The sequence below is a fragment of the Balaenoptera ricei genome, chromosome X (assembly GCF_028023285.1).
Source record: "Balaenoptera ricei isolate mBalRic1 chromosome X, mBalRic1.hap2, whole genome shotgun sequence".
In the NCBI taxonomy this organism is placed as follows: Eukaryota; Metazoa; Chordata; class Mammalia; order Artiodactyla; family Balaenopteridae; genus Balaenoptera; species Balaenoptera ricei.
In genome coordinates, this window is record NC_082660.1 from 62,881,136 (window position 1) to 62,894,380 (window position 13,245).

General features: G+C 37.6%; 1 protein-coding gene across 1 annotated transcript in view; it reads right to left on the reverse strand.

Annotated features, from left to right (window-relative positions):
- Positions 1-13,245, reverse strand: part of TEX11 (testis expressed 11) — a 362,907-nt gene that overhangs the window by 17,573 nt on the left and 332,089 nt on the right. Inside the window, exons 26-28 of the mRNA XM_059910602.1 lie at positions 4,282-4,431; positions 2,906-3,014; positions 1,831-1,951 (exon numbers count right to left, since the gene is read on the reverse strand). Of these exons, the coding sequence (XP_059766585.1) occupies positions 1,831-1,951; positions 2,906-3,014; positions 4,282-4,431 (380 nt within the window). The remainder of the gene's footprint in view (positions 1-1,830; positions 1,952-2,905; positions 3,015-4,281; positions 4,432-13,245) is intronic.

The following is a 13,245-nucleotide window of genomic DNA, read 5'->3' on the forward strand; positions in this document are numbered from 1 at the left end:
ACAATACTACCTACCTTACCTGTGTATGAGTTGTTCAAGTTCACAACACATATTATTATTTTAATTGATCCTTAAAACCTCAGTGTGGGAGTCAGAAAGGGTATTATTTCCATTTTACAAATGAGAAAACTGAAGTCAAACAGCAGAGGAGGAATATCCATATGCAAAAACAAACAAGTGAGAAACCATTTAGACCCTTACCTCATACACCATAAACAAAAATTAACTCAAAATGAATCACAGACCTATATGTAAGAAATAAAAGTATAAAAGCTACAAGAAAACATAGAAGAAAAACTTTGTAAATTTGGAATAGGCAAAGACTTCTTATCATGACTAAAAACATGATCCATAAAAGAAAAAATAATATATTGGTCTTCATCAAAATTCAGAATATTTGCTTTTTAAATGCTGCCATTAAGAAAATGAAAAGACAAGCCAGAGACTGGGAGAAAATATTTACAAATAGTATATTTGATAAAGGATTTGTATCTAGAATACATAAAGAACACATAATTTACTGAGAATCCAATTTTAAAAATGGGAAAATAATTGAATAGATATCTTTCCAAAAAAGATAAACAAATTGTCAATAAGCACATGAAAAAATGATCAACAGTGTTAGCTATCAAGGAAATTCAAATCAAAACCACAATGAGCTACCATTACATACCCACTAGGACGGCTATAATAAAAAAGATGGACAATAACGAGTGTTAATAAGGATGTGGAGAAGTTGGAACCCTCATACACTGCTGGTAGGAATGTAAAAGGTGCAGCAACTTTGGAAAACAGATCGCAGTTCCTCAAAAAGTTAAATATAGAGTGTTACCATATGACCCATTAATTCATGTACTCAAGAAAACTGAAAACAAACCTTTGAAAACAAAGACTTAGACACAACTGTTCATAGCAGCATTATTTGTAATAGCCAAAAAGTGGAAACAAATAAAATGTTTATCAATTAGTGAGTGCATAAACAAAATGTGACATACTAATTCAACAGACTATAAAAATATTCTATTTATTCAGCAATAAAAAGGAATGAAATAGTGATACATGCTATAGCATGGGTGAACCTCAAAAACAGTAAGCTAAACTGAAAGAAACCAGACACAAGAGGTCACAAGTATGATTCCATTTATATGATGTGTCTAGAATGAGAAAATCTATAGAGATAGAAAGCAGATCAGTGGTTCCCTGGGCCTGAAAATGGGAGCAGGGATTGACTGCAAATGGGCAATGGGAAAATTTGGGGGGTAATGAAAATATTCTAAAACTGGATTATGGTGACAGCTGCATAACCATACATTTACTAAAAATCACTGAATTATATAGATATAATAGGTGAATATTACGGTATATAAGTTACATCTTAATAAAGCTAATTTAAAAATTACTGAATAAACCTGCACTGAAAAGAAAAAAAAGCAGCAGAGGAGGGACTAAAACACAGGTCTTCATTGTTCCTTCTACTCTATTACCTGTCTCAGAAGTGGCAGGAATAATAATAAACTTTTTCAAAGGGTTAGTCTCATCACAGGGAAATAATAATTCTACCAGGTTTTGAAAATACAAAGTAATTAAAAATGCCAGATGGTACTGCTACTTTGACCTAATCCATAGTATACTTGTATTAGAAATTTTCTACTTTTAACTATTTACATTTCACAAACCCAGGGAAATTTTATAGTGTGTAACCACATTTTAATACAAATTTATTTACATTAAAACTCATATCGAAAGCATTATTCTATGTAATTTCTAATACATAAGATAATTTAATTCTTTAAAATTAGCTTAAAAGTTTAATATCATTGTTTGACTTACAGTGTGTCTAATAAGGCTCAGAGCATCTTCAAAATAGCCCCAAACTTCTTCCAGGGGACAGAGCTCTTTATTCACCACCCCATCTGGCACTAAGAGGTTAATCAAGTTGTGCATACATTTGCTGAAAATCAAAAAGAGAAAACGCATCCCATAAGGAAAGAAATCATTGACTTCATGGCTAAGATAAGTAAAATCTGGATCTCATCCCAGACTAAGAGCTTCAAAACACTTCTGTTCTTCCTTCAATTTTATCTGGCCTCCAAGCTCAGAAGACAGATTTTTGAAGATATAAAGGGGGCTGACCAATCCTTCCTTTTATTATGCCTACGGTTGTCTTTCACTTTTTTTTTTTTTTTTTTAGTTTCCTGAACTAAGGAGTTGTATCTGTTTACTATATTTTATGAGCTGGTTTAATCTACAGATACTTTAAAGCATCTCGTTACATCCTCAAATGGGGAAGGGAATTGGGATTTAAACTGGGAGTAATTCCAGGAGAGCTCTCTCATGTCTCAGAAAAGGAAGACTGTAATGAAGTTTTCCAGAGAAAAATCACACAATATCTATTTTTCCCCCATGTCTAGGCGTAGAGAACATAAAATCTTCAATAAATACTATTTTATATTATGTACAGCACTTATTGGTCCTTAAAGAAAGGTGCTTAGAAAAAAATATATGAGGCAAATGTAGCAAAATGTTAACATCTGTTAAATTTGAGTGGTGGATACACTGGTGTTTGTTATATTAATCTCTGTACTTTTCTGTATATTTGGCATATTCAGTAATGAAAGAAAGAAAGGCACTTAATTAGTAATTTTATTATATACACAGACTCACACAAAAAAGCAACTTTCTCCTTCTTTTCTCCTTTGGGAAACCCAGACTCCTTCACCTTGCCTCGGTCTATCACACAACTCTAAATATGGAGCTGTTCTGAGGGCTTTTTAGTCCAGGAGTTACAGGAGTGACCCAATCATCTTTTGAGTCAGTTGAGTATGATTGATGACTTATGGGACATTGACTATAGCACTTTTGGCTATCAAAAGCTAGGATTCAGTGTTGAATTATATTTACTAACCTGTATCTCAAAACATCAATGGATTCTTTCTTTTTGTAGAGAAATACAGCCTTTTTCAAGGCCTTTACAGCGATAGAAGGATAGTGTGCAGGCATTTCCATTGCTAATGCTACAGGAAGGGAAGCAAAAAGATTGTGAATACCATAATCTCATCTATCACAGTTTTCATCCCACGTTACAACTGACTTTCTCTAATGAAGCTGACCTGAGACAGATGACAAAAACAAATAAACAAACACAAAAACCCAAAAATGAATTTTATAAAACGATGAATCCATGGCTTTCAGAGATAGCTTCTACTTTCTGGGCAGAGTAACATGGTAGGATCACCAGGTTATATTTTTTCTTCAGCAAACATCAACAGAGAACCTACTGTTTCTGTGAGCCTGCGCATAGTCATTCAGGTGAAGCAATAATCTTAGGAACCAAAGTGAAGGAGGGGCACACTAAGAAGGAAACAGAAAGCAGATAAGTAAAAGGGTACTAACCAAAAACAGATTTATACTAAATATACTGTTTCTGCCTACTATTAAAAACAGGAAACACTTGACATAAGAGTAAGTATCAGAGATAAAACCCCTAAAACTTCTAGACGCATCTACCAGGCCTCTAGAATTGGAGTTCCATTATACAAGGAACAGTGGTCACCTTCACATGTCTATAAAGTATACGCCACCAGCTCCACGTCCCTAGAAATTCTGTCTTGGCAAGACAAGGAAAGGCAAATGTGACTCTTGTGCACTTGGGGCTACCTAATACCTTTATTAGCCACACATAGGTTCCTGAGGAGGGTGAAAGATATAAAGGGAACATAATGAGGCCATTTCTTGCAGTATATCCCCATAGAGGCTCTGAGCCCCCAAATACTACTTATAGCCCAATGACAAATTTGAGGTTGGCAACTGTGTTAAAAATATCACCAATATTTCTCTGTACACTTTCATAAACGGCGAAGAGTGTATCACTTTTGATTGGCGAAGCAGCTGATTGTCTATTTCTAACTAGCTGAGCAAAACTAACTTTCTGAAGTTTGAGCTACCTCTATTGTGTAGTTATATTATTCGATTCTACACGTAAAATAAATATGAGCACCTATTATGGGCAATGCACTTTGCTAGGGTTTATAAGTACAACAAATACAAGTAATTATTGCTCATGACCCTAAAGAGCCTATAATCTCATATAAAGAAAAAGATAAATGCACAAATGATTATAATACAAAATAGTTCAAGAATGCCATTAGAGAAGGGGAAACAAAGTGCTATGAGGATACATTGCTTCCCACCTGGAGGAAAGAGAGAAGAGAGAGAAGAAAGAAAAGAGTAGTACGATTTAAATGGGTACCAGCCTTCCAAAAACATAAATATAGCTCTTACATGCGATTGTTTCCAATGTTCCACTTCCTAAATGAGGCAGTTCCCACACTGATTCCAGGAAGCTGTCCAGTAATGGGTCATTCATTTTGGCTTTAACTTCAAACTCATACAGCAGAAGCAATGTCTCACATGGATCACCTGAGAAGTCCCCTAAGAAAGAGGCAAAAATGCAACATTCTCTGTTATTACATTCTCTTCTATTCTAATCTCTCTTCTGGAGAGATTTTCCTATTGAGGAAAATTAATTTTACTTATAATTTGAAGGTTATCCCAGCTCCTGTAGACAGATCTTTTACATTTTAAAATCTATAAACTCACCAATACTTTCACACACTGAAATGCATTCACTGGAGTTGTCTACATTTCCTGAAATTATTACCATGATATTCCGAAATAGCCTGGAAAAGTCTTGTTGCTATCTATTCAAATACGTTTACCTGCCTTACTTTAACGACTGAGTTAACCAGAAAATACAGTGCAATATAAACCAACTGTGGTTTTATTTTAAACAAAGTTAGGGAAAGTTTCCAAACTGTTTCATTTAGTCAGTCAACAATATTTCTTGGTTATCGCCATGGGCAGAATCTTGTATCAGGTGGCATCTACCATACTATGTGAGATGGTTTCCAATCACCCTTGTTAGACTGAACGTTTTCAAAAGTTTGGAGGTATAGCATACATACAATAAACTGAGTGAAGTGCATTAATCTTAAACAAACAGGGTGATGAATTTTTATATATGTTCAAACCCATATAACCACTACCCAGATCATGATATAGAACACTTCCAACACTCGTGCTCCTTTCTAGTCAATACCACCTTTGCAGAGTTAACAACTATTTTGACTTCTATCACTATTAATGGGTATTTTTTGTTATTGAACTTCAGTGATAGCATGTAGAACTATAATCAACTTTTGAATATTGACCTGTATACTGTGACTTGCTTAACTCATTTATTAGTTCACATAACTTTTTTGTAGATTATTTGGACTTTCTATATAGAGAATCATGTGTCCTCTGCAAATACAGATAGTTTTATTTGATCTTTTTCACTCTATATGTCTTTTCCCACTCTTTTGCTTGCCTTATTGCATTGGCTAGGACCACCAGGATGATGATGACCAGGAGTGGTGAGAGTAGACATCCTTGACTTGTTTATGTCCTTAGAGGGAAAGCATTCAGTCTTTCATCATTAAAAATGACATTAGCTGTAGGTTTCATTTTTGTGGATGGCCTTTATCAGCTTGAGGAACTCCCCTACTATTCCTGTTTAGCTGAGAGTTTCTATAATAAATGGATGTTGAGTCTTGTCACTTAATCTGTTGATATGGTGAATTAAATGATTGAGTTTACAATGCTGAACCCAGGATAAAATTTACTTGGTTATAATCTATTATCCTTTTCATGTTTTACTAAATTAAATTTGATGATATTTTGTTGAGGATTTCTGCATCTATTTTCATGAGGAATACTGGTCCATAGATTTCTTTGCTCATTTTTTGTCTAGTATTGGTATCAAGGTAATACTGATCTTATAAAGTGAGCTGGGACGTGTGTCCTCCTCTACTTTCTGGAAGAGTTTATATGGAATTGGTATTACATCTTTAAATATTTGGTAGAATTCCCTAGTGGGGTTTTCTGTTAGGGGATTTTAAAGTATGAATTCAATGGGTATAGGACAATTCAGGTTATCTATTTCTTTTTGTGGGAGCTTTGGTAGTTTGACTTTCAAGGAATTTGTCAATCTCATCTAACCCTTCAAATTAATGGGCATAAATTTGTTCAGAATATTCCCTTGTTATCTTTTTTTTAATGTCTCTAGCATCTGTAGTGATGTCTACACTATCATTCTTGATATTGTTAATTGGTGTCTTGATCTGCCTGGCTAGAGTTTTCTCAACTGCACTGGTCTTTTCAAACAACAACAACAATACAGCTTTCGGTTTCATCAATTTTATCTATTATTTTCTGTTTTAAATCTTATTGACTTCTGCTCTTATATTATTCCTTTCATTCTGCTTGAGTTGGTTCAATTTGCTAATTTTTCCCCTAAGGTGGAGGCTTATTTAAGATCTTTCTTTTTCTAACAGAGGCATTTATTTCTACAAAGTTTTGTCTAAACACTGCTTTAGCTGTATCCTCCAAATTTTTGTATGCTGTGTTTTCATTTACTTCCATTCAAACTATTTCTAATTTCCCTTGCGAATTTCTCTTCGACCCATTTGATTATTTAAAAGTATGTTTTTTAAATTGAAGTATAGTTGATTTACAATATTATATTAGTTTTGGGTATACAACATAGTGATTCAATATTTTTATAGCTTACACTCAAAGTTATTACAAAACAATGGCTATATTTCACTGTGCTGTACAATATATCCTTGTTGCTTATCTATTTTATACATAGTAGTTTGTATCTCTTAATCCCATACTCCTGTCCTGCTTCCTCCCTGCTTCACTCTCCCCAGTGGCAACCACTAGTTTGTCCTCTGTATCTGTGAATCTGTTTCTGCTTCGTTATGTACATTGGTTTGTTTTATTTTTTAGATTCCACATATAAGGGATAACATAGAGTATTTGTCTTTCTCTGTCTTACTTATTTCACTAAGGGTAATATTCTCTAAGTCCATCCAAGTTGTTGCAAATGGCAGAATTTCATTCTTTTTTATGGCTGAGTAATATTCCATTTTATATATTACACCACATCTTCTTTACCCATTCATCTGTTGATAGACACTTACGTTGCTTCCATATCTTGGCTATTATAAATAATCCTGCTATGAACATTGGGGTGCATGTATCTTTTTGAATTATTGTCTTCTTTTTTTGTAGATACATGCCCAGGAGGGAATTGCATGATCATATGGTAGTTCTATTTTTACTTTTTTGAGGAACCTTATACTGTTTTCCATAGTGGCTGCACCAATTTACATTCCCACCAACAGTGTACAAGGGTTCCCTTTTCTCCACATCCCCACCAACATTTGTTATTTGTAGACATTCTAACAGGTGTGAGATGATATCTCATTGTGGTTTTGATTTGCATTTCTCTAATGATTAGTGATGTTGAGCATCTTTTTTTTTTAAAGGAACTCATTTATTTATTTATTTATTTATTTATTTATTTATTTATTTATTTATTTATTTATTTATTTATGGCTGTGTTGGGTCTTCGTTTCTGTGCGAGGGCTTTCTCTAGTTGTGGCAAGTGGGGGCCACTCTTCATCGCGGTGTGCGGGCCTCTCACTATCGTGGCCTCTCTTGTTGCGGAGCACAGGCTCCAGACGCGCAGGCTCAGTAGTTGTGGCTCACGGGCCTAGTTGCTCTGCAGCATGTGGGATCTTCCCAGACCAGGGCTCGAACCCGTGTCCCCTGCATTGGCAGGCAGATTCTCAACCACTGCACCACCAGGGAAACCCAAGCATCTTTTCATGTGCCTGTTAGCCATCTGTATGTCTTCTTGGGAAAAATGTCTATTTAGGACTTCTGCCCATTTTTAATTGGGTTGCTGGTTTTTTTCTTTTCTTTTTTTTGTTCTTCCATTTACTTTTATTTATTTATTTATTTTATATTTATTTATTTTTTTTGCTGTGTTGGGTCTTCGTTTCTGTGTGAGGGCTTTCTCTAGTTGTGGCAAGTGGGGGCCACTCTTCATCGCGGTGGCGGGCCTCTTCACTATCACAGCCTCTCTTGTTGCAGAGCACAGGCTCCAGACGTGCAGGCTCAGTAGTTGTGGCTCACGGGCCTAGTTGCTCCGTGGCATGTGGGATCTTCCCAGACCAGGGCTCGAACCCATGTTCCCTGCATTGGCAGGCAGATTCTCAACCACTGCGCCACCAGGGAAGCCCTGGTTTTTTTCTTGATGCTGAGCTGTATGAGCTCTTTATATATTTTGGATATTAACCCCTTATTGATCATATCATTTGCAAACATTTTCTCCCATTCCATAGCTTTTCTCTTCGTTTTGTCAATGGTTTCCTTTGCTGTGCAAAAGTTTTTATGTTTAATTAGGTCCCATTTGTTTATTTTTGCTTTTATTTCTTTTGCTGTAGGAGACAGATCCAAAAAATATTGCTATGATTTATGTCAAAGAGTGTTCTGCCTATGTTCTCTTCTAGAAGTTTTATGGTTTTAGGTCTTACGTTTAGGTCTTTAATCCATTTTTAGTTTATTTTTGTGTATGGTGTGAGGAAATGCTCTAATCTCATTCTTTTACATGTGGCTGTACAGTTTTCCCAGCACCACTTATTGAAGAGACTGTCTTTTTTTCATTGTGTATTCTTGCCTCCTTTGTCATAGATTAATTGACCGTAGGTGCATGGGTTTATTTCTGGGTTCTCTATTCTGTTCCATTGATCTATGTGTCTATTTTTTTGCCAGTACCATGTTGTTTAGATTACAAATAAATGTGTTGTTTTGATCACAATAAATGTGTATTCTGGTGTTGTTGGGTAGAGCATTCTATAAATATCCATTACATCAAGTAGGTTGATAGTGTTATTTATGTCTTCTATACACTTGTTGAGTATCAGTAGCTTTGTAGTACAGTCTGAAGTCAGGGAGCATGATACCCCAGCTTTGTTCTTTTTTCTCAAGATTGCTTTGGCAGTTCGGGGTCTCTTGTGATTCCATAAAAATGTTAGGATTATTTGTTCAAGTTCTGTGAAAAATGCCATGGGTATTTTGATAAGGATTGCCTTAAATCTGTAGATCACTTTGGGTAGAATGGACATTTTAAACAATGTTAATTCTCCCAATCCAAGAACATGGGATGTCTTTCCATTTCTTTGTATCATTTTCAAATTCCTTCATCAATGTTTTATAGTTTTCAGAGTATAGGTCTTTCACCTCCTTGGTTAAGTTTATTCCTAGGTATTTTATTCTTTTTGATGTGATTTTATTCACGATTGTTTTCTTGCTTTATCTTTCTGATAGTCCATTATTAGTGTATAGAAAAGCAACAGATTTCTGTATATTAATCTTGTATCTTGCAACTTTACTGAATTCATTTATTAGTTCTAATACTTTTTTGGTGGAGACTTTAGGGTTTCTTATATATAGTATCATGTCATCTGGAAACACTGAGTTTTATTTCTTCCCTTCCAATTTGGATGCACTTTATTTCTTTTTCTTGTCTGATTGCAAGACAATCTTGCAAGACAATCTTTCTTGTCTATTAATACACAATGTGATCTTGTAAATAAAATTCCTAGGGATTCCAGTAAAATACCATTAGAACTAATAAAAAAGTTTAATAATATTCATGTACAAAAATCAATTCTATTTCTATACAATAGCCATGAGCAAAATGAGAATAAGATTAAGAAAACAATTCCATTTATAATAGCATCAAAAATAAACTATTTAGGATTAAATTAAAGAAGTGCAGGACTTGTACACTGAAAACTATGAAACATCATTGAAAGAAAGTAAGGAAGATGTAAATAAATGGAAAAATATTCCACGTTCATGGATTAGAAGACTTGACATTGTTAAAATGGCAATACCCCTCAAAATGATCTATATATTCAACACAATCCCTATCAGAATCCCAGCTGGCTTTTTTCTTTTTTCAGAAACTAACAGGCTGATCCTAAAATTCATGTGGAAATTCAAGGGATCCAGAATAACCAAAACAATCTTGAAAAAGAAGAGCACACACAAACACACACACACACAAAAAAAAAAAAAAAGAAGAAGAAGAACACATTTGGAGACTAACATTTCCTGAAATAAAACCATGTGTCTATGGTCAACAATTTTCCACAAGGAGACAAAGACCATCCAATGGGGAAAGAATAACTTATTTTCTTTTCTTTTTGGCTGTGCTGCGTGGCTTTTGGGATCTTAGTTCCCTGACCAGGGATTGAACCCGCGCCCTCAGCAGTGAAAGCACAGAGTTCTAACCAACGGACCACCAGGGAATTCCCAAGAATAGCTTTTTTAAACAAATGGATCTGTACAGCCACATGGAAAATAATGAAGTTGGACCCTACTTCATACCACATACAAAAGTTAACTCAAAATGGATCAAAGACCTACATGTAAGAACTAAAACTACAAAACTCTTTAGAAGAAAACATAGGAGTAAACCTTTAGGACTTTGGATTGGCAGTTATTAGATATGATATGAGAAGCAGGAACAACAAAAGAAAAATAGATAAATTGTACCTCATGAAAGTTAAAAAAAAAAGTACTTCAAAGGATGCTACTGAAAAAAGGAAAAAACCCACAGAATGGGAGAAAATATTTGCAAGTCATATATCTGATCAGGGACCTGCATCTAGAAGGACTCTTATGACTTAATTTAAAAAATAATTAAAAATTGGGCAAAGGATCTAAATAGACATTCCTCAAAAAAATACGTACAAATCGCCAACAGGCATATGAAAAAATGCTCAATACCATTAGTTGTCAAGAAAATCAGTCACTGGGACTTCCCTGCTGGTGCAGTGGTTAAAAATGCACCTGCCAATGCAGGGAACAGGGGTTCGAGCCCTGCTCCAGGAAGATCCCACATGCCACGGAGCAACTCAGCCCATGCGCCACAACTACTGAGCCTGCGCTCTAGAGCTCACGAGCCACAACAACTGAGCCCACGTGCCACAACTACTGAAGCCCTAGTGCCTAGAGCCTGTGCTCTGCAACAAGAGAAGCCACCACAATGAGAAGCCCGCACACCGCAACAAAGAGTAGCCCTCCCTCGCCACAACTACAGAAAGCCCGCATGCAGCAACGAAGACCCAACACAGCCAAAAATAAATAATAAATAAATAAATTAAAAAAAAAAAATCAGTCATCAGGAAATCAAAACCACAATGGGATATCACTGTACACTCAGAAGGATGGCTAGAATCAAAAAGTCAGATAATACAAGTGTTGGCATGCTGGTGGAGAAATCAGAAGCCTTATACACTACTGGTGACGATATAAAATGGTGCAGCCACTTTGGAAAATGGTCTGGTAGGTCCTCAAACAACTAAACATAGAGTCACGGAGAGGGGAGCTTAAAAATGGTGGAAGAGTAAGACGTGGAGATCACCTTCCTCCCCACAAATACATCAGAAATACATCTACATGTGGAACAACTCCTACAGAACACCTACTGAACGCTGGCAGAAGACCTCAGACCTCCAAAAGGCAAGAAACTCCCCACGTACCTGGGTAGGGCAAAACAAAAAAGAAAAAACAGAAACAAAAGAATATGGATGGGACCTGCACCAGTGGGAGGGAGCTGTGAAGGAGGAAAAGTTTCCACACACTAGGAAGCCCCTTTGCGGGTGGAGACGGGGGAGTGGACGGGGTTGCGGGGAAGCTTCAGAGCCACGGAAGAAGTGCAGCAACAGGGGTGCGGAGGGCAAAGAGGAGAGATTCCCACACAGAGGATCAGTGCCGACCAGCACTCACCAGCCCGAGAGGCTTGTCTGCTCCCCCGCCGGGGCCGGCGGGGGCTGGGAGCTGAGGCTCGGGCTTTGGAGGTCAGACCCCAGGGAGAGGACTGGGGTTGGCTGCGTGAACAGAGCCTGAAGGGACCAGTGCACCACAGCTAGCCGGGAGCGAGTCCGGGAAAAAGTCTGGAGCTGCCGAAGAGGCAAGAGACTTTTTCTTGCCTCTTTGATCCCTGGTGCGCCAGGAGAGGGGATTAAGAGCACCGCTTAAAGGAGCTCCAGAGACGGGCGCGAGCCGCGGCTATCAGCGCGGACCCCAGAGATGGGCATGAGATGCTAAGGCCGCTGCGGCCACCACCAAAAAGCCTGTGTGCGAGCACAGGTCACTCTCCACACCTCCCTTCCCGGGAACCTGTGGAGCCCGCCACTGCCAGGGTCCCGTGATCCAGGGACAAATTGCCCAGGAGAACACACGGCGCCTCAGACTGGTTCAAAGTCACGCAGGCCTCTGCCACCACAGGCTTGCCCCAAACTCCATACCCCTCCCTCCCCCAGGCGTGAGTGAGCCAGAGCCCCCTAATCAGCTGCTCCTTTAACCCCGTCCCGTCTGAGCAAAGAACAGACACCCTCAGGAGACCTACATGCAGAGGCGGGTCCAAGTCCAAAGATGAACCCCAGGAGCTGTGTGAACAAAGAAGAGAAAGGGGAATTTCTCCCAGCAGCCTCAGGAGCAGTGGATTAAATCTCTACAATCAACTTGATGTACCCTGCATCTGTGGAATACCTGAATAGACAATGAATCATCCCAAATTGAGGAGGTGGACTTTGGGAGCAACGATATATATATTTTTTTCCCTTTTTCTCTTTTTGTGAGTGCGTATGTGTATGCTTCTGTGTGTGATTTTGTCAGTATAGCTTTGCTTTTACCATCTGTCCTAGGGTTCTGTCTGTATTTTTTTTTAATATAGTTTTTAGCACTGTTATCATTGGTGGATTTGTTTTTTGGTTTGGTTGCTCTCTTCTTTCTTTCTCTCTTTTTTTAAAAAAATTTTTTATTACGTTTTAAAAATAATTTTTTAAATAATTATTTTTTTATTTTTATTTTAATAACTTTATTTTATTTTATTTTATCTTCTTCTTTCTTTCTTCCTTTTTCTTCTCCCTTTTATTCTGAGCCATGTGGATGACAGGCTCTTGGTGCTCCAGCCAGGCATCAGGGCTGTGCCTCTGAGGTGGGAGAGCCAAGTTCAGGACACTGGTCCACAAGAGACCTCCCAGCTCCATGTAACATCAAATGGCGAAAATCTCCCAGAGATCTCCATCTCAATGCCAAGACCCAGCTTCACTCAACAACCAGCAAACTACAGTGCTGGGCACCCTATGCCAAACAACTAGCAAGACACGAATACAAACCCATCCATTAGCAGAGAGGCTGCCTAAAACCATAATAAGGCCACAGACACCCCAAAACACACCAACAGACGTGGACCTGCACACCAGAAAGACAAGATACAGCCTCATCCACCGGAACACAGGCACTGGTCCCCTCCACCAGGAAGCCTACACAACCCAC